General features: G+C 37.6%; 1 protein-coding gene and 1 long non-coding RNA gene across 3 annotated transcripts in view; one reads left to right on the plus strand and one right to left on the minus strand.

Annotated features, from left to right (window-relative positions):
- The window catches only part of LOC125270386, a 25230-nt gene extending 3773 nt beyond the window's left edge, over positions 1-21457 (plus strand). Inside the window, exons 2-3 of the long non-coding RNA XR_007185344.1 lie at positions 16027-16101; positions 21331-21457. This is a non-coding gene — a long non-coding RNA (uncharacterized LOC125270386). The remainder of the gene's footprint in view (positions 1-16026; positions 16102-21330) is intronic.
- On the minus strand, positions 19385-22916 carry olig1 (oligodendrocyte transcription factor 1). Of its 2 annotated transcripts, XM_048193901.1 has the most exons (3): positions 22852-22916; positions 22467-22512; positions 19385-22062 (listed from the first exon to the last, which is right to left on the minus strand). In XM_048193901.1, the coding sequence occupies exon 3, from the start codon at positions 22059-22061 to the stop codon at positions 21354-21356; it is 708 nt and encodes a 235-aa protein (XP_048049858.1). In that variant the 5' UTR covers position 22062; positions 22467-22512; positions 22852-22916; the 3' UTR covers positions 19385-21353. The 2 variants fall into 2 exon arrangements, with proteins under 2 accessions (XP_048049858.1, XP_048049857.1); XM_048193900.1 differs by lacking the exon at positions 22852-22916 and having other exon boundaries at positions 22467-22793.

The following is a 22916-nucleotide window of genomic DNA, read 5'->3' on the forward strand; positions in this document are numbered from 1 at the left end:
ACACCGAGTCACCCTCAGCTGTAACATATGCGTTTCAGCAGCACACTGACTGTACCATCCTGTGCCAAATGTGCCAAAGTACCCTCTTACCCATGAGGTTCAGAAAAAAATGCTTTTTTCACTATAAAAGCACATACACATTATATCAGCGTCGCTCTGCATCATTTAATCACACTGAGCCAAGTGCAGTAGCCAATGTCATTACTAAACTTCATACAGTTTTTTTAGACGAAAAAAACAAGTTAAACTATACCCTAAGCTGGTTTTCAGTTTGACAGGCTGGGAGACCATCTTAATAGCACACCATCTACGGTTGGTTTAAGATTTTTTTAACAACAAAGTACTGAAAAGTCCCTTTACAGTGTCATTTCAACCTCATCTCAAATGATGTATTATTTAAACACAAAAATTATGGAAATAACAGTGATGGAAATTATATTTTTTAACATTTTTGAAAAATGCTCTTTCATATTTTTATATTATAAAAATTTTAATTTTATTTTTTATTTTTTTCTAAAGAAAAATTCAGAATTTTGACAAAATTATAGCTTATTTGGAACTAACTCTGCTCACAAGTGATTTACCTTGATTTTTCTTTATTTTCTATTAGAAACAAAAACATTAGGATCAGAAATGTTTGTATGTATGAAAACACTATGGGACCATTATAATTTATTGTTGAAAAAATGGATGAATTACTTTTACACAATAAATATTGAAGTGGTTTGTTTATTTTACTCTTTATTTAAATGATTATAGTTAGATATTGAACGTCTGAATCTGTGACAAAGATACAACTATAGGATCTATACATAAAAGTCATTTATTAAATATATGAAGACATTTTTATTGATCTCCATATAACAAAAAGTAAAAAAAAAAAATGAAATCTGTTATTTTAATTTTAAAAAAATCAACTCTAAAAATACCCTAATATGTGTTTTAAATTAAATGAAGAAACTATGATAAGGAATTGTGTGTATGAATGTATGTATTAATTAATGTATTAAAAGTTGAAAACCCCTAAGCTAGAGCACGAATAAGTAATTAGTGTTGGTTTATTAGCTAAACAACTTCTACATGTTTGCATCATACCTTGACTTGATGCAAGTGGAAACATATATTTTCTTTTTGTTCTACAGTTCTGTCACCATGTATCATGGCATTTGTCTCCTATTGCAGCAGACACACTAGGTCAGGAGCCCTGTTGTTGTCTACAACATTAATAACCTCTTCTCTTAGCACATAGACACATAATGAAGTGTGTTTTCTCAGTCAGGTTACAATACATTGGTCCCCATGTCCCAATGCCACATATTATGAGAATTCCCAGTCAGGCTTCGTTACTCTATCTTACCACCCCCACCCTCTAATCCTGGGACCAGCAATTCCCAAAACTGCCTGTTAGCTACAATATCAATGCACAGTTTTCCATTGGCCCCTGGTGGCCCCGTCTTGTGTATGTGTACATCTGTAGACACACACACACACATAGAGAGAGCGAGAGTGAGCAAAAAAGAAATTAAGGCGATTATGTGTGCTATACGAATATAACTTAGAAAGTAAACCCTACAGTAAGTAGGGTTAAATGAGGTAAAAATGCTTTCGTATCTATGTGTGCACTTGTGTTTGTTGGTGTGGCCTTCGGGACGACCAGGCCGTCTTGAGGGCCTCCAGGGGCCGATGGTAGCAGGCTGCATGCTGTCTGTGTACGGTCTGTTCTCCAGTTGTGACAGGGAGCAATTCCTTATGAGCGCAATTAACCAGAGAAAGGGTGCGGCCAAGACAGCAAAGTCAAAGATATGCCTTCAGAAAGTACAAGACATACCAAGAGTTTCCTAAAGAAGATAAAATCTTAGTTTGGTGGGAATTAAGTTAGATGAAGAAAAGATGTATTTTGGGAAAGACTGGATGAGCTTGGATGAGAAGGATAGGTGGAGCCAGGTGTGGAGAAAACCAGGATGCAATTAACAAAGACACTTAAAATGGCCACTAATGAGAATACAACCAAATCTCAAGTGGGAAAGAGCAGGGCAAACACTGCCCACTGGATTTGAGAGGTCGTCAAGGTGAACATCTCGGGAATACTTCCTCACCAGCCACTAAGCCTCAAATATACATGATATTCCATAACTTTCACGAATCACGCGCACTAAATGACCTCGTCTACCCACAATGCATCTCCTTCCAGATCCAGGGCTTCTTCCCATGACCTACTTCCCCCCTCGTGTGGTGCATTGTTGTGTGTTTGCGGCTGCTGAATGCGCCCTTCTTTTGTGGCTATTTGTGAGACCAGGGGGTTAAGACCCTTGTGTTCTCCCCAGTCTCCAAAACAGGCCTCTAAACAACCGCAGCAACAATAACAACAAAAAAAGCAAACGTTGATGGCAGCCGAACTAGGAAGCGGGCCGTGACGGCATTGCGCCAACACAGTGCCGCCTTTGTCAGCGCTCACATGCCGTATTGTGTGGCACGACATCATCGCCTCCCAGCAGCTGTTGCCGATGGAAACGAGCATGACTGTCAGCCGTGCTGGATTGTGTAATGCTTGGGCATCGGGCACGATGACTCAATGCTTGTGTGAGTTCAGATTGGGTTACCGTTTTTGCCAGGGTTTCGTCTGGCTTTCATGTTTTACGATGTATGCTGACATTCATTCACATTTTAGTCTTAGGCCAGAAACATACTTTGTGCGAGATAGCACACGTACGTTTCCAAGATGTCTGTTAAAGCGTGCTTCATCTGGAAAACATCTGTTGTAATAATCATAATAAAATTATAAAATAATAATTGTAATAAAAATAATCATTTTAAAGACAGATGTCTATTGAACATCTGACAGGAGGCAGGAGCCCTCCCCTCGGACAGCAAGCCAAATATGCATACTTTTTTACTATATCTGATTATATGTAAGGGTAAACTTGTGAACTTAATTCCAGGCGGCTCATGTTGTTATGAAAATATTTGTGTATTGAATGCTATGGTAAGATGGCATAAAATTAGAAAAGCCTTCTGTCTGTGACATCTTGACTTCTTTGCTTGCTTTCATCACTTAGCCTATGCTTTTATTCTTGTGCACTGACTAGTTTGAATTTGAATTTGTCGATATGTTAATGCTAGCTACCTAAATAACAACAACATTTTTAACTCTTCCATTTCATCCCAAAGGTGTTCAATGGGTTCCAAAATATTGCCACATTCTTGAAAACACATAATTCATTATATTGTCATTGTATGCAATAGCATTAAGATTTGTCCTCTCTGTATTAGGCAAACTTAGTAATTAGAAGGGGTGAATACCACATAGTTTTGGCCAAGGTGAAATGAGTGCATCAGTGGTTTCAAGGTATTGCACATGTCATGAAATAGCACAACCCCCAACACACACCTTACTTTCTCCTTTCTTTTCCCTACTCCATGTTTTTTGTCCTCCTTCCTCCATCCTTAATTGCTCATAAATGTCAGAGTCACTGAGTCTCCAATGTTCTTCTACTAAATTAACCCATGTTCTCCCTACACACACATTAACACATACACACACAAACACACACACACAATTAGCTCTCTTGCGCTGACTCAGAGTTGTTCATTAGTGCGGATAAACACCCAGAATTGGAGTTAAAGTGCAAAACACACCTGACAACATTTATTTTAGCAGATCATCCTCCCCCTGCCTCTTGCTGTGTGTGTGTGTGTGTGTGTGTGTGTGTGTGTGTGTGTTAGAGACAGGAAGAGAGGCTCACTTGGGAAATTAACCCCAATGCATTCACTGTCTCACCTTGTTATTGTTGCTGTTGCTTGCATGCATGATGCCGACCCTGACTGTCTTTCTAAACTTAGGTTTTAAAATATTGCCCTATTCACAAGCAGCTAATGCATGTTACTAATAGAGTGCAACAGTCGGGTTACGGAAGTAAAAATCCCATTCATTTTCTCCATAGGGAAACTGATTTGTAACGATAACTTAGAAACCTTTAAAGACAGACCTACTTTAATTGATGGTATATGCTTTTGTTGAAGTCACCAGCCTGCATTATTTAAATGTAAATAACTTCCCTACGATCTCAAACTTATATATTTGCATATACTGTAAATTTGTAGCATGGCCATTTTAGTAAAGAAGGAGCATTGCATCCAAATGCAGTATAACATTTATTTAAACAAAACAACAAAAGTAAATTCAGGCAGACAACAAAATAAATCCAGGCAAAGAACAAGATATTCCAGTCACAGGAGAAAACAGAAACTAAAACAAAACATAGCACACAAAAACATCAATAGAGGACAACACCAGACCAAGAACAGAAGAAACACTGAGGAATGTATTATATTATATTATATTATATTATATTATATTATATTATATATAAAACGGTTAGTTCCTTGATTCTGATTGGTCAATAGTTGTGTTTTATTCACGATAAAGCTATGACCGCTTCACCCAATGTTCTGTGTATCACTACACAACACCCTTAGCAACCACTCTTAGCAACGTAAACTGCTCTCGGTTGATATCGTTTATTGAAGCTTACTGTATTATGTAGAAGAGTACTGTGAGAAAGAGATCGATTGAGCGAGCATTTTCCTTCAGGTCAGTCCTATGTTCATCATAAAAAATCTGTTTAAATATCCAATGTATTATCTTGTCCTTTTAACAGTTAAGGGATTTTCCCGTGACTGACAGTGCTTGTCAAAGCATTTGTCAGCTGCGTCTTGGTTCATGTTCACAACAATTTCAGTCTTTTCAATAGGGCTGGGCGATATATCGCATGCAATTGACGGTTCCCTGATTACCGCGAAATCGCCATTACCTGCTTTCAAATGGAGCGGCATTTAATAGACAGAACCGTAGATCACTGACAAGCTACGCGATATCGCGTTCATTATCGAAGGCGATTCATCTGCGATAATGAACGCGATATTGCGTAGCTTGTCAGTGATCTACGGTTCTGTCTATTAAATGGCGCTCCATTTGAAAGCAGGTGATGGCGATTTCGTGGTAATCAGGGAACCGTCTTTACTGACGAAATGCGCGTGACAATCGCATGCGATATATCGCCCAGCCCTACTTTTCAATGTAAAATATGTCTTCGCTACTGACTGACACACTCGTAAAGACAGTCTTTGCTGCTATCTAATGGCATAATAATGTAACTTCTGTTGCTGTTCGGCGGAAGGAAGGCTTTTAGTAAAAGTTTACTTCATGAAAGTTGCATTGATACATATTTTTGGCTTTAATATTTGTATTGTGTGGTAACCGTTTTATAAACGTTTTATAAACTCCGCTTCACGTCGTGCCTAACAGTGCCCTTCAGCCATGACTTATTCACGATACAGCACAGCCTCTTGTACCTTATTGCTTACATATTATATTATATTATATTATATTATATTAATCATATTACACATTTGAAATTACATTTTACATGTGAATATATGCTAAAAATTAACTGCAGATATTTTAAATGAAATTAGTTTCATATAATTTTTAGGTGCACTATAAATAGATAGTATCTCAAAGTTAACACAAATGATGGAGTTTGGGTTCCTTGCCACTGTTGCTTTTGGCTTGCTTAGCATTGATTTTACTGTACCGACAGTAATGGATGAGAACAAAAGTTTAACTGAATTGAGTTGGATGATGAGGCCACTGTATTCTGCAGTGCTGCTTTATGACTGATTTGACTTAATTTCATAATTGACATCCAATGACTCAAAGTGAACACTAGAGCTACTTATAGCTGAACTGAATTCATTTCATCATCATTGATGAACTTTACTGAACTGAACTGAATCAACACTGAACTGAGTTCAGCTGAATAACGACACTCTTTTTTTTAGCTGCTTTACAGCCGAATTTAATTGTTTGCATCATTTATCATTATCTTCCTGTTTATCACTGTTAAGCTGCTTTGAAACAATCTGTATTGTATAAAACGCTATAGAAATAAAGATAACTGGACTTGACAAATGGACTTAAAGCCACAAAGCTCTACTTTTAGAAAAACTGACATTTCTCAATAGAAACTTTAGTGGAGATAAAGTGTGAAAGAAAGAAAGATGCAGGTGGTATCTTGTTGCCTAGGTGATGGTTGGTGCAGTCTGGGGGTTTCTATCCCTTTACACCCTGTTCACAGCTGTGTGTGTGAGAGAACCTGCTGGAAAAGACACACACACGCACAAACACAGCAATAATGAGCATCTTAGTGAAAGATGGCTCCATAAGCTCTAAGGACTGACAAACACGCTCTCTCTTCTTCTCACTCATGCTGTCTCTTCTCTGTCCTCTGTCACACAGTGGCGTCTCTCTTCTCCAATAGCGTTTCAATACTCTACTGTCACGCCTGCTGTATGGGGACCAGATCTTATTGTGCCGGCTTAAGACGCACACATTGAAAAAGAGGGTTTGTGTCAAAGCTGGGAGAAACAGAGAGAGAGAGAGCGAGTTAGACAGAAGAAAAGAGCCCAGCGGGTTCTCTATGATATCATTGCACAGGGAAGAGATGCGTTCCATTGTGATAAACTCTTGGCAGGAATACAATCTGAGATGTAATGCTTTGGGCCGGTCAGGTGTGCGTGTGCCGGCGCGCGCACGCGTGTGTCTGCGAGTCAGTCACAATGTTTGTACTGTGGGGGTTTGTTGACAGATGGTCAGGCTACTCGTAGCTGCTGTGGAACAGACCCGTCTTTGTATCAAAAGAAAGAGAGCGATTGTCATTCTGTAACACTTTCGTATCCATCCATCCATCAACACTCAAGTCCTCTTTACAAAGTTTTATGGTGATATAAAGTTTCACCTTTCAGTATGAATTAGAAATGTTGGTTTTGAACAATCAGGTGAGCAGACCTTCAGAAGTTTCGGTTTCGTAAGATTTTTTAAAAATATTTATAAAACTAATGCTCACTTGTATTATTTGACCAATATAGTACAGTACAGTAATTACATTTACTGTTTTTACACTATAGTAAAAACAGTAATATTTTGAAACATTATTACAAATATTATTATTATAATTTAAACTTTTTAAAATTTAATATATTTTACAATGTAATTTGTTCCTGTGATGGCAAAGCTGAATTTTCAGCAGACATTACTCCAGTTTTGTGTCACATGAGAAATCATTCTAATATGCTGATTTGGTGCTCAAGAAACATTTGTTACTGTTTTTAATGTTAAAAACAGTTGTGTTGCTTAATATTTTTGAAGAAACCATGATATATTCTGGTCACTGGTCACTGGGGTACCTCAGGGATCAGTTCTTGGACCCCTCCTCTTCTCCATACACTGGGACCCATTATACAGGGACATGTTTCTCCTACCATTGCTATGCTGATGCACAGCACCTGCAATTTAACTTAGCTAAGACAGATCTTCTCATCTAATCAGCCTCTCCACCAGAACAGCACCAGTTTACCATCCAGATCAACGATAATCCCATTGGGTTCAGCCAGGAACCTTGGGGTAATCCTTGATGATCAGCTGACCTTTAAAGATCACATTGCAAGAACAGCACAATCATGCAGGTTTGCACTGCACAACATTAGGAAGATCAGGCCCGTCCTAAAATGCAACACAGCTTCTCGTCCAGGCCCTTGTCATTTCTAGGGTGGACTATTGCAATGCTCTTCTGGCTGGTCTTCCAACATGTGCAGTCAAACCTCTGCAAATGATTCAAAACGCTGCAGCACATCTTTTCTTCAGTGAGCCCAGGAGAGCCCACGTCACATCTGTTTATCTCCCTGCATTGGCTTTTGGTTGCAGCTTGCATCAAGTTCAAGACATTGATGATTGCGTACAAAACAACCACAGGCTCTGCACCCTCCTACTTTTGCTCTCACTTACGAGTTTACATCCCCCTCCAGAAGCCTGTGGTTGGTAAGTGAGCGGTTCCTCTTGGTTCCATCGTAGAGAGGCTCAAAATCACTCAAAATCAAGGATGTTTTCATTCACTGTTCCTTGCTGGTGGGATGAACTTCCTAACACCATCTGGACATCCGAATCCCTCACAATTTTCAAAAAACAGCTGAAAACTCATCTCTTCCGTTAGCACTTGACTGCATCCTGTTAAAAAAAAACTGCTTCTATGCTCTCATTATTCCTTAATCCCTCCCATTTGTAGCTTATACTATTTTGAATGATGACTGAAACTTTTTTTGTATTACTGGCTCTTATCCAGTTTTTTGCCTTCTTAAGATGAATCGCTTGTTGTATTCCAAGTCGCTTTGGATAAAAGCATCTGCTAAATGAATAAATGTAAATGTAAATACTTTCAGGATTTTTGTTAATAAAATAGTAAATTGAAAGCTCAGAAACATTTATTTCCCTTTTTATCAATTTTATGCATCCTTTCTGAATAAAGGTTAACATATTACTTAGCCTAAGATTTGAATGTTGTATCTCAACATTATAAATATAGCTGCGAGCAGCGATGGCGGGCCCAAGCCCGGTGGCACCGCCACCCCGGTGGCTTCAGGGCAACTGTGCACAGCGGGCAATAGGCACTTAAAACGGTTAAACATCAAAGGACTATGTCAAATTCACTCCACATTTACTGCACTACAAGGTGCCACTATAGAGCCCCTCCTCCCTGCCCATTTTCAAAGGATTACATGTGCCAAGTTTTAACATTATTCTGATGAATTTTGAAGCAAATCAGGTAAAAATAAGAGGGTGATCTCAATGTATGCTGAAAGTGACACATTTTCTGCTTCCAGTTGGTGGCGCTATTACTTTGAATCACAATAGTCACATCCATGTGATCAGCCTTGTACAACGAAGACTAAGCCGAAGTTTCATCAAAATCAATTAATGTATGCAGAAGTTATAACACTTTGTTTCCCTTTTCTTGCCATAAATTCGTTGCCTCGCCACGGCCAAACCGTTTGAGATATCCAAAATCCGTTTGCAATTAAACAACTTCAATGTGTTAGCAACAAGTTAAAAAAAGTTTGGTGTAAATTGGATAAACCCTGTAGGAGCAGTAGTATAAAATTCATAGCCTGTTTTTTCAAAAAATTAACATTCAAACCAAAATAGCTGACTTCCTGTTGGTCGGAGCTAATGAATGTAAATTAGAAAATTGTCCGGCTTGATGAGAACAATATGTGTACCGAGTTTGGTGATTGTAGGAAAAACTAACCCCCCCACTTTTGTCAAAAGGTGGCGCTACTGAGCCCCTCCACCACGCCCATTTCTATGGCTTTGTCCATGTCTACTGGTTGACAATATTGATATGTGTGTGTCGAGTTTCATGCAATTTGAAGCATGTTAAGAGCCTCAAAAACACTCAAGAATATTATTACAGTTTGACCTGTTGCCATGGCAACAATATTTCAAATATCAAAAATCCTGTCATAGGTCTACATCTGCTGTGTATTGACATTACACTGATGAAGTTTGAAGCAAATCAGGTAAAAATAAGAGGGTGATCTCAAAACATTTCAAAAAAGTGATACACTTCCTGCTGCCAGTTGGTGGCGCTATAACTTTGACTCACAATAGTCACATCCATGTGATCAGACTCCTATAACGAACACACTCGTGAAGTTTCATAAAGATCAATATATGTATGCAGACGTTATAACACATTTCCTGTTTCCTTTTTCTCGCCATAAATTCGTTGCCTCGCCACGGCCAAACCGTTCGAGATATCAAAAATCCCCTGGCAATTTTTAATCATCAGTGTCTTGACTTCATGCTGACCGAGTTTGGTGGCGATCGGATTAATCGTCTAGGAGGAGTATATCAAATTCCAGAGCATGCGTTTTTCAAACAACCCTTAATAGCTGACTTCCTGTTGGCGTGGTGTTTAACTTAGAGCACGAAAGTTGTTCGGCCCGATGAGGTCTATATGTGTACTGAGTTTCATACTAATACGTGCAAGCGTGTTTAATATATGGACCAAATTTTCAGACTTTTTTCAAGGGGGCGCTGTCGAGCCCCCCTGCCACGCCCGGTACCAGCCTCTCCGGCGTCCTAATGGCCGCGGATTCCAATGTGTGTGCCAATTTTCAAGAGTTTTTGAGCATGTTAAGGCCCCCAAAAAGCCCCGGAAGACGGAAAAAAAAAAAAAAAAAAAAAAAAAAAAAAAAATAATAATAATCCTTAGAAGAACAAGAGGGCCCTGCGCGAATTTTCGCTTGGGCCCTAAAAATGTATTGCTTGGATTTGTCAAGACGCAAAGATCTATTCTTAAATATAATTATTGATATTGAGATACAATATTGTTTAAAAGCTTGGGACCACAACATTATTAAGCAGCACAACTGTTTTCAACAAGGATAATCATAAGAAATGTGATCATGGACTATTTTTTCATTGCCCAAATGGAAAATGATTTCTACATTTTATTAATTTCTAATTGTTATACATATAAAAGCTATCTAAATATATATATATATATATATATATATATATATATATATATATATATATATATATATATATATATATATATATATATATATATATATATATATACATACACAAAATGTAATATATATATATATATATATATATATATATATATATATATATATATATATATAATATTGTATTATATATGTATATATATATATAATATAATATAAATATAACTGTGCAAAAGACTTAGGCCACCATTATATATTGTTTTAGCAATGATATAATGACCATATATAATTATTTCTCACTCTTTATTAGAATATAACCAGAAAATACAGGAAAGTATTAAAAAACAACAGAAAAAATCAGGAAAAAAAACTGCTTAAAGTATTTAGTGACCTCCCCTTACACTTGAGCAATAGCAGGAACCGGCTCTCTTCAACCTAAATTGAACGGAAAATGGATTGGAAGGCCAAGAAAACTTTCAAAATCTGATGATAAGTTTCTCAGAGTTTCATTTTTGAGAAAGAAGTCCAGGAGGTAACACTAAATACTGTTTTTTGCTTAAAGAAACAATTTTGTTCAGACTGAAAAATAAATATGGATGGTCATTATATCATTGCTAAAACAACAAAGCTGGTGGTGGCCTATATATATATAACTTATCATTTTTGATAATTCAAAGATAATTCAGTTTCCAAGAATCTTCATTTATCAAACCCCGCATTGTGCAGAAAGGTTTCCTCCCTCACTTTGTAATATTTAGTGTTTGCGTGTGTTTCACACCTGTGTGAGGCTCACGCTGTGCTACAAGCCTCCCTGTCCAGAGACACCACGGTAGTAAACAAGCATCAATGTCCCTCAGCAGGAGAGGACAAACTCAGAGAGAAGGTGAGAAAGGGAGGGCAGAGATTCATTTTAGACAGCAATATGTTAAACTAGTACATTCTGGAATTGAGAAATAAATACAGAGATGCTTGGCTACTTATCTTGTCTTAAATCATTCTTACTCGTTTACTATATGTTACATTTATGCATTTACGGTAGCTTAATATGCTTACACTAAAAGCCTTACAGGCAAGCTTTCATGGCAGTTTCCTTTTGAGGATGTGGCTACGTTTCTACATAGATGACAATCAATATAATTCCTGTGGGTGGAGAAATATACCATCCCAGTTGACAACAGTATCTTGCATAGATATCAAGATTAGCATTAATAGGTCCAAAATCAAAGTACATTTAAAATAATATTCTAAAGGTGTCCAAATTGCATATGGTGGATCTTCAAAGTGTGCATGCTTTTTTTTGGACTAATATTGCCCACAAAAAGTGTTTGTGAAATTTCTTTTTCTCTTTTCTGAACTTTTTCATATATAGAAAACTATTCATGAACATGAACACAAATGCCATAATTAATAATAATTTTTATTGTAATTTTGTGTTATAAATGTTCATTAAATTAATTAAATTCATTCAATATATGACATGGTAGTATGTGGTTTTAAGACAAAATGAGTGTATTTTCCCATAAACAATGAAGGACAGTAAAAGTAATGAGTTTTTTTTTTATTTTATTTGATAGTTAAATATTTTATACTATGGTATATACTGTAAATAACTTGAAATAATATATAAATAACTGTAATATTCCTTTAAATAGTTAAAGATCTGCAAGACAAAAATGTGGAGTTAAAACAGGATATATTTTCTCTTCTTCTCTTCATCACCCTTTCTCTTCTCTGCATTTAGAGTTCATAACTGGCAGCATCTCTCTGTCTCTCTTTCTGGTTTTGGGTTAACTCCAACTCTCTGACGCTGTCTGACAGTATGCAAATATATGCAAACGAGGCTCCAGTCAAGCCAAGCAGCACCTGCGGACCTGACCAGTCGAGACCAGTAGTGACCTGTGCGTGTGTGTGTGTTTATGTGTGTGTGTATGTGATCGTGCCCTTCCAACAGAGGGCTTTTTTTACACCACCCACTTTTCTCACTGCCCTCCGTAAGCATAAGGACATTTGTACACAGGCTGAATGAAATGACTTTATAATCAGCACAAGATATGTACAAAATAATAAAATCGTCTGGAATTGAAATCTATTGAGCTGAGACAAACTAAAGTTGACTTCATCATCAATAGCTGGGGTCCTCATATTTTTATATATTCTTTGGGATATTGCATAAAAAATGCTGGATGAAAACGACAAGATGTGAATAGAATGTACTTGTTTGCAGTAGATAATTTTTTTAAGTACACATACATTAATAGAAACATATTTACTAAAATTCCTACAACAGAAGTTAAGATAGTCTTTTCTTCCCCTTTGTGACGTATATCCGAGTGAAACGGGTTCTCTAGGGCAGGACTTGATTGGATTGTTGAATTGTTGTAATTTGCTATATATATATATATATATATATATATATATATATATATATATATATATATATATATATATATATTTTTTTTAATTATAATTTTTTTTTTTTGTGCATTCTTTTTTTGGACTAATATTGCCCACAAAAGTGTTTGTGAAATTTTCTCTTTTTTGAACTTTTTCAGATATAGAAAACTATTCATAAACATGAACACAAATGCCATAATTAATAATAATTTTATTGTAATTTTTATGGTAATTCATTCAGTGTTATCAATGTTCATTAAATGAATTAAATTCATTCAATATATGACATGGTAGTATGTGGTTTTAAGACAAAATGAGTGTATTTACACTCTGATGTCCCCAGAGTGTGTATGTGAAGTTTTAGCTCAAAATACCCCACAGATCATTTTTATAGCTTGTTAAATTTGTCACTTTTTTAGGGTGAGCAAAAATGCTCAGTTTTTGTGTGTGTCCCTTTAAATGCAAATGAGCTGCTGCTCCCAAGAAGAGGGCGGAGTTTCAAGAGCTTATGTTAGCAGCGCCAATTACCTCACGCAGACTCACTGAAAATGTCAGAAACTGTTCAGCCTTTTATGTTCAAACCGGAGTCAGACAATGATAGAGAGACTCAAGAAGAAGTGACAACATGTAGAATGCAACAGGACTTTGATTAATTTAGCTGATAGTGGAGTTAATTATCTTAAAGGTGCTCTAAGCGATGTCACGCGTTTTTAGGCCAAAACATTTTTTGTCACATACAGCAAACATCTCCTCACTATCCGCTAGCTGCCTGTCTCCTGAACACACTGTAAAAAAACGCGGTCTCTGTAGTCGCCACAAGCTCCGAAAATGGCAATAAAAACAAACTGGTGCAGCCTGGACCACTTAACATAATAAACATGCTCCAGCCAATAACCGACAAGAACGATTTTAAATACGTGTTCATGACTGTTTCAGGAAGCACGGAGGGGAGGGGGAGAAGGAGGAGGAGGGTCTAGCTAGCCTCTGTTTTGTTTGACAACACTTCGAACGTCAACAGGAAGTTACTCCACCCAGGATTGCTTAGAGCACCTTTAAAGTCATTATAGCATATTCTTTCATGATAATCTAAATCACTCATGGAGCAATGGTTGTAAGATCCTACAGAGCCAGAGAATATATGCTGCATGAAGATAGAACAGGTATAGTTTAGTTTAATTACGGTAATAACTTTTATTATCATCTTGCTTTTATGACAATATCTCCCTTTGCTTTGAACTTTGAGCATTGTAACTTTGCAGATGTTGTTAATGCTCTAACAGCAACATTACACACTAACTAAAGTTTAAAAAGTGAAATCATAATCAACTACCTCTTTAAGCAACACAACTGTTTTCAACATTGATAATATTTAGAAATGTTTCATGAGCACCTAATCAGCAATAATTTCTAAAGGATCATGTGACACTGAAGACTGGAGTAATGGCTGCTACAAATTCAACTATACCATCACAATATATATATATAATATTATATTATTGTGTTCATATTATTATTATATATATATAATAATATTTTTTTTTTTTTTTTTTACTTTGTTAACTATTTTATTTATTTTTTTCTTTTAGTTCATAACATGGCATGTGAACATTGATTGATATTCCCATGTATATTAATGTTGGTAAACTTCCATTTGTTAAGTAGATAGGAATATAAATAGGTATACACCTGCAGATTTTGGTCCGTTTATGAATTCTGCAGAGCGGTGCGCTTTGATCCTGCCTGCTGGTTTTGGCATTCCAGCAAGCTGGAGAGGAGAGAATCTGACCCCTCTCCTCCCTCTCTCCCTCTTTCTCCTCATCTTTCTTTCCTTCCCTCCACTGCCCTTGTGCCGACGTGTCTTTAGGTTTGTGCTGGTCAGCACAACGTCTGTCCACCGTCTGGCTGAGTTCTGCTGTCAGTACAGTTCCAGAGGGTGTGTGTGTGTGCGCGCTCTGACGCTTGGCATGGATGTCAGTGTTTCCCAAATGAGGAGAGGTGTGTATGTTTGGTTGGGGTGGTAGGGTGGGGAAAAGCTGAGGTAAGGTGGCTCAAGTCCAGACCTTGTCTATAAATGACACAAACCCTCATGTCTCTCTTTCACGCACACACACACACACACACACAAAGCGTTTGCCCTTCCCTGTCTCTGATCAGTGGCAGAGTGCACAGGGGAGAAGGAAGAGGGCATGACAGCATCACTCACACTGTGCGAAAAGCACATGCTTTGCACACACACACATGAAAGACTACTGTGGTGGGTTTCTCTGGCTCATACAAAATACAATGAGAAAAGTGCTTTCAAAAGAAACACGTCATTGTGGATCAGTTACTTGGAATTACAAACAGACAAGTATGACCATTCTATAATCTTGAAAACACTAATTTCAAGTTTAACATTTTGCAATACATTAGATTAAATTATGAAACAATATATTGTATATGGTTCACAATTAAGCATTGGTACACTTTCTGGTTGTCAAATGTGTCAGTGCTACACCTGTGTGAACATCCACTAAAATTCCCATGACACATGTTGGTTAAAAGTAATTGCAAAAACAGCAAAGAATTAAGAGAAAGGGTCTAACATCATTTGTTTGCATTTGATACCAATTGGCTTGATATTTTGTAACTATTGCAATGGATTTACACGTGACTTAATTATTTCAATACTTGTTGTTGCCAATACATGTGAATGCCTACAGTATATGTGGATTCACATTTAATAATTAGCTTTATTAGTTTCCATTAAATACTTTAAAATAAGATTCATACTTTTAAGGTTACACTTCACAATAATGTTCTACATTTTAACATTAGTTAGTTAGCAGAAAAGGAACATAAGCTAACAATTAACAATACTATTACGGCATTTATTATGATGTTAATTTCTGCTTATAATACATTTTTAACATTAAAAGCTGCTGTTGATGTTAAATGATAAAGTTAATTCATTATGAACTGACATTGGCTACAGTACAATGAACAATAATATATTTTTAAATTAATATTAATGAAGACTTCTATAAATTCTGAAAAATAGCATTTTCAGTGATACCTAATACATGTTGTAAAGTGTAAAAATCATGCGTTCATAATTTTTTTTTTTTTTTTTTTATGTTATTTGTAGTGAAATTAAACTGAATGAATGTACATGAAATACTTGTACGTTTTAGGAGGCATCACTCAATACATACACACACACACACACACACACACACTTTTGTTTACTGAGCACTTTCATTTTGTCTTTTGTCTGAACAGATATGCCTGCGAGCCTCTTGTGGTGAAGTACAGCTGCACATAGAATCATCTGGAAAGAACTTTGACTCAAATGAGGTAGATATTTATGATGTTTGCTTAGCTGTTAGAGTTAAGGGCTCTTTTTCTCAGCACATTTTAAAGAAAAGAAACAATATATTTGATGAAACACTAGAACATTTTACATAATCTTTCCACTCATTTATATGAGCACATTTTTGCTCTTTTAAATCATCAAAAGTTTAGTTTAGTTTAGTTTGCTGATTTCCCACCATACTTTACAATAGAGATTCATATAAAAATATGATATCTAAAATACAAAATATTGACTGAATTTGATGTAGCTTTTTATTTATAGAGTACTCCCTCCTAAAAAGCATTATATTATTTTCTTTACCGCTCTCTGTCTCTATCGCTCTGTGGAAGATCTAGTCAAGCAGCACTAACAGTGAAAAACTAACCCGTCTAGTGGAGCACAAAGAGCATCTCACACACACTGTGTGTGTCTATACACACACACAGACTCCCCACGCTGTGGCGGCGGGTTGACAAGCCCGTCTGCCAAACAACTCAATTAAGCAGAAAAGAGGCGGAAAAAGAAAGAGAAGGAACAGAGGAGAGAGGGAAAGGGAGAGAAAGAAAAAAGCCTGTTCCCTGTCAGCTGCGCGGCCGCCTCTGCGGGGCAAGAAGGGCAGGAACACGTCAGAGATAAAGAAGAGAAGAGAAGAAAAAAGGGAGGGTGTGAAAAGAGAAAGCTCTGTGATGTGTTAACTGGCATTCTGGACCCCAGGGCAGTGCTGGGGCACAGGTCAAACCAAGAGCCACTGGGTCATTGCCACGCCGACAGGGACACCCGGCCCAAACAGTGTGTCTGTGTGTGAGAGAGAGTGATTGTGAGTATGTGTATGTTTGCTCTTCTCTTCAGTCTGGAGAGAACTCTCTCCGGCCCAAGAGTGCGAGTGAGTGCGTATTTATATTGCACTTCACAGACTCTTATGAGAACTGAAACATGATTACATTCTTGCTCCGAATGCAGAAAAATGCCCCTTAGTTCTTAGCACTAAAGAATTTAAATGCTATTTCTATGACATAGCTATCCAGTCATTCATGATTTTTCAATTCTATAATGTTTTGTTGCATATAGTGGCTGTATAGAAAATATTTTGACACTTTAGTCAGACATGATGTGTGAATGTCATTGTAGCACGCAAAATATCAAGTGCGATATATTATATTATATTATATTATATTATATTATATTATATTATATTATATTATATTATATTATATTATATTATATTATATTATATTTAAATCATAAAGATTCCTCTGGATTTAAAAGATGACACTTTCTGTTTGTCAAACGCTAGTGAAACATGTTCATATACATAGAGGGCGTCATCTGTGGTTACTCCACTACTGGACAAAAACGAATTTACCACTTAAATGAACTTGAGATTAGTTAGTTAAAAGTAATTACAAAAACAGCAAGAAAAATAAAGTCAGTTCACAGAAAATGTTTTGCAGCATTTGTTCGTAGATGCCATTTGGTTTTATTATTTTGTTAGATAATGCAATGAAATATACATTTTTGGTTTAAGTGTCCAAATACAACTGTATTTAATGCCACAATAATTTTGTAGCATACAGGAGAAACCAGAATTAATAGGCCTAAATTTAATGAAAATAACATGTCTGTTTGGTAATGTTTCAGATATCTTTGGCAAGACATTGAACTCTCTTTTCTAATGTCTGTGTGAGTGTGTTTGACTGTTAGGGTCTGGTTTGTTCCCATGCCACACCACCCTGAAGCACTCACAGTCTTCAGGGGCATAAGGGTAATGAGACGCTGTTATGGAAGCCAATAAAACTGTGTGTGTGTGACAGAGAGAGGGTGTGAGAGGATCGGCGGGTTAATGGCACAGGTCATTACTGGGCCCAGTAAAGTGTGTGTACTGGGCTGATCTGGCCTGGAGAACAGTAGGCAGGAATTTGGGGTGGAGGGATGAGGGAATACAGGAGGTTTAATGCTCGAAGAGATAAATAAGAGGGGTGGGAAGAGGAGAGGGGTCCCCTGTTACACCCCTCCCTCCCACTCTCTCTTTCATTCACATGTTCCAATTTATGGCTCAGCATTTCCTATCTCTAAGACTCCCCACGTTGAGAAGAGAGAGAGGGAGAGAAAGCAGAAGAGATTGATTTTGTGAAGATGATTTTGAAAAGATTCTCAGATGATAGATCACGAAAAAAAGGTGTAAAAATAAATTTTGATTGAAATTATTTTTATTTAAATTACTTTTGTGGGTGTTCATCAAAATCAGCTTAGTATTTTTTATTTTTAGTACATGTTTTAATTTGAAATAATAATTAAATTACTCAATAAGATAAAATCATGTTTTTCTTGATAAAACATTTTACAGTGCACAATAATAAAAAAAAAGATTTTTACATTTTCTGAAAAAAAAAGCTAAGATGTTCTGGATGGTTACTAGGGTGTTGCTATGATGATGCTAGAGTGTCCAAGGTGGTTGCTAAGGTGTTGCTAAGTGGTTAATACTAGTTGCTAGGGTTTTGGGTGGTTGCTTATTGGCTCAAGGTAATTGAACCCACCCCAAGTTTCTATTCAATAAGTCTAATCACCTAGACAATAATCCCCTCTCCTTAGCTGCAACATTTAAGGCATCATTCAAGTTTATAACACAAATTCCGCATATGAGTTACACATCAAAGTTTAGAGAGAGTGGTGTTTACTTTAGCTAATAATGTTATTGCATAGTGAATATGAAAAATATAGTATCAGTTTCCATCTATGTGTGTGGTGTGTTTTGTATTTGTGTGTGTGTGTGTGTGTGTGTGTGTGTGTGTGTGTGTGAGTGAGTGAGTGCGTGTGATATATCGATGACTCTCTAACCCTTCAGAAGTCACAAAGAGGTTGGTATTTTTTGGTCGGGTTGCAGGAATAAAGAACCTGAAGAGGAGAGAAATAAATCCTGGGACATGTGCAGAGGCTTTGAAAGGAGGAGTGGAGATCTTCTCACACTCATCTTTTCACCCATAGCTAAGGATGGATGGCCCTCAATCAGTCTTAAACTTGCCCTGACTCGGACACTTACACACATTTGCATGTTTACCTAGACTTCTATTGTTACTAAATAAAGCAAATAAATGCACATTTTTAAAATGTGCATTTAAAAAAGTTTTTGTTATTAACCATGTCCTTGGAGGACATCCTCAAAAAGAGGTTTAACTTCAGGACAGTTTTTGGCACCAAAACATTAGAAACAAACTTGCTGATTTAAAGAAAAACATAATTTAGCTGTTTCTGAGCCTGCAAATAGTGAAGAGCACTTAGATTTTCAACAGGTTTCACTTTATTTATGAGGACATTTTTGCCAATTTGGTATCAAAACTTGTACACACACATTCTTATACACACTTTATTGACTGGTTTTACAAACATTTCCTCATTTGTGATCAGACTTTGAGATTTTGTGAATTCACAGTGCAGATGTCAGTTCTTCAGCACACACAGACACTCACACAGTGGTTGGTTAGGCCATATATCATTGAAGTATACCAGGACACATTGGCATTTAGTGGAGAACAATAGGACACCCCGTTCTACTTTCTCTTCTTTTGTCTCATTTTGTTTTGGCTGGATTTAGCTGCACTGATGAGCTGAAGAATGAACACAAAGAGAGAGCAGACCCCTACATCCTTCTCACAATACGCCTACCATCATCAGAGAGAAAGTTATCACCTCAGGAGAGTAGGACAGGAGATGGCTTTAAGAAAAGCACTGAAGTGAGCTGAAATTAGTGAGGTAATCTCTTCAAGTTGTCAGCGGACATAAGGCAGCTATATGTAAATGTAAGAGGTGGCAAGTTAAAGTGAGTGTGTGCGTCCTCGCAAAGAGAAGGGTTTTAAGTCGGAGGGTCTTACTTTGATCTTTCCCACTTCTCTGTCCCACCTCTCCCCCCTCTGTACTTCTTTTTCTTTTTTTACCTCCTTGTAAGAAAATCAAGGCCTATTAACCCTAATCTCACTTAATGGCATATACCTCTCCTTTTGTCCTGGGCGATGGGCAACAGACTCTTTCCATTCAGCCTCTCGCCCTCTTTCACGCGCCTGGCCGGACTAATCCCCTTTTGCTGCAGGGCCGATTATTCCTTGTATTTTATCATTATTCTTATGATTATAATCTGCATTCTCATTCATGCACCCCTATCCACAAGATGGAATTGCTTTTCCCCCTCTTTCATGGCTTTCACCGTGCCCTGACATTGAAAGAATTGCTTCTTTTTTTTTTTCAACCGCTGTCCTTTGGAGGGGTGGATGTCAGAGTTTGGGTGCAGGAGAGGGTGTTGTTTGTAATTTAGGTAAGTGAACTCCTTTGGTGGAAACACATTTTCTGGCCGTTTGAATATGTTGTTCACAGAGAGTAATGAATGGCACCACACTGGCCCGTGTAAACGCATTTACCTCGACAAGCAGCGAACGAGGGAGTGGATTATAGACGGTGAGGTTGGAGAAAGAGTGTGGGCTAATTATTATTGGGCTGCCGGGTTTGATGTGGGGTTTGTTAGGGGAGTTGAATGGGGTGGCTTCAGGCAAGGCTGGGGTGAAAGAAAGGCTCCGTCCTTGTGCTGCAAAAGGGGTGCACAATTAATTATTTCAATCCGTTTGGATGCAGCCGAGCACACAAGCTTACTCTGACAGAGAACAAGATGAAAAAAACAAAACCAGCATATGTGCTAAGAGATGAACTTTTGCACTAGTTTTAAACAACAGGCGCACACATACTGTTTCAGTATAACTAGTTTAATTCTAAGAAAACACAATATGAGAGACAGTTAAGGCTAGGAGATTTTGCAGAATGAAAAACTGAAAACTCTTCCCAAAAAGGTTCAGTTTGTTTACATTAGCTAATGCCAATTTGCACATTCAAGTTTAAACCACTTGAAATGTTAAAAATGGATTAGTATATGTAGAAATTAACATTAATCAAGATTGATAAATGCTGTAAAAGTATTGCTCAATGTTTGTTTATGAAAATTTTTTATCATTTACTCACAATTCCAAACCTTTTTTTCTTCTATTGAAAAAAAAAATCGATTTCATTTTTTGTGTTCCACAAAAGAAAGTCAAACAGATTTAAAAACATCATGACGTCATTGGGTAAACTACGCATAAGGTTAACAAATTGGACCTTATTATGTAATGTGTTACAGAAAAATTCAATAACCAAACACCTCACCCTCCACAGACATTAAAAAAACTGCATGTTGTTGTATTGTTCTTTTTTAGCCTTTCTCCAAGGCATGTTGGAATCACTTTGGGAAGCGTGTGGCGGGATTAACGTGCACCACCCGTGGGGTCCGGCACACCCCACACTGGCACACTGGGCTCTCCGACATGCTGCCTGACCCCCAAGCCAAGGGCTCCTCTTGGGCACCCTGAGGCAGGAGAGGGCACTTTGCTGCACCCAGTTGCTGCTCAGGGGAGGAAAGCAGAAGCTGTCCCGGCCCGGTGAGAAATGGCCACCCTCCTGTCAGCAGCAGACGTGGTACAGTCCCACTAACGCCCATCCCAATGCTGACCTCGCCCAGCAGACGCCTCATCTCCTGCAAGGAAGAGCCTAAGAGCAGGATGTAGTTACGAGCCAGCACCAGCGTGGAGATTTTGGATAGGCGCCGTCCGGTTGGAGGGACTCCAGTAGGGAGATAAGGGTGCTGCAGTGTTCCCCCTACACCGGTGGGAGAAGAAGAGTAGGGTACCATGACCTCCCGTAAAGCATCCATGGCCACGTTGAGGTCCTGCATTCTCTTCCTCTCACGGCTGTTAATCTTTCTCCGCAGCTCCTGTTGCTCCTCCGCACTGAGCTCACGAGGGGGTTTCGAAGATCTGAGAGGCCCCTGGAGACCCCCAGCATTCGAGGCTGGTCCTCCTGCTCCTGTTACCCGTACCATTCTTGGCATGAGTTGCTGCAAAGAGCCCTCGCCCTGCTCTCTGCACCTAAAACCAGGCACAGCCTGCATTCTGAAGAAGATATTGAGAAAATGAGTAAGACAACTGAATCAAATTCAGGAGTTTGCAAATATCTTTTGGATTTATGTAATAAAGTTACAGTTTTTTTTTTTTTTTTTTTTAATTAAGTCATTATTCAACCTCATGTCATTCCAATCATGTATGACATAACTGTTTTGTCCAAATAATTAAAGTCAATGGGGCCCAAAACAACTCCTTTGTCAAAGAAAAAAAAAAAACACTGGGACATTTTTCAAAATATATTATTTTGTGTTCCACAGTGGAAAGAAAGTCATACAGGTTTGGAATTACATATGGGTGAGTAAATGATGACAGCATTTTCAATTTTGGGTGAATAAACTCTTTAAAGTTCAGTTGTCATGTTGTTCAGTCTTTCAATTAGGCAAATACTTTACCTTCAAGCTCTTGATCCACACACTCCAGATCTTCTTCCAGGGATTCCTCAAAAAATAATAAAGCAGTTTACTTCTTCAAGTCCATATTCTAGTCATGAGTTAATCTTCCCTAAAAACAATAATTGTTAAATGTTAAATGCTCAATTAGATGGTTTGCTCTCTTGTCCACCTACTGTAGCTGTCCTTTATAGAGATCTTTAAACTGTGGCTAACTAACACACTCCCTAACCATTGGAAGAATATGAGAGAATTACTGCTGTAATGAGCTAATGAGTTACTCTTTCACTCTCTCTCTTTCTGTTCCTGACGCCCCCTCATCTGCCCTCCATGCTAATGATTCGATCATCATTTCCAATGGTTAAAAACCCTGATCGTAAGCACATACCTCATGTTTGTTGAATGGGATCTGAAGATGTCTTCATTTCAATGCAATACTGTGACATTTTCTTG

The sequence above is a fragment of the Megalobrama amblycephala genome, linkage group LG6 (assembly GCF_018812025.1).
Source record: "Megalobrama amblycephala isolate DHTTF-2021 linkage group LG6, ASM1881202v1, whole genome shotgun sequence".
Taxonomy (NCBI): domain Eukaryota; kingdom Metazoa; phylum Chordata; class Actinopteri; order Cypriniformes; family Xenocyprididae; genus Megalobrama; species Megalobrama amblycephala.

Coding starts and splice junctions, on each gene's coding strand:
- olig1 (XM_048193901.1), bottom strand. CDS start 22,061: ATGCAGGCTGTGCCTGGTTTTAGGTGCAGAGAGCAGGGCGAGGGCTCT.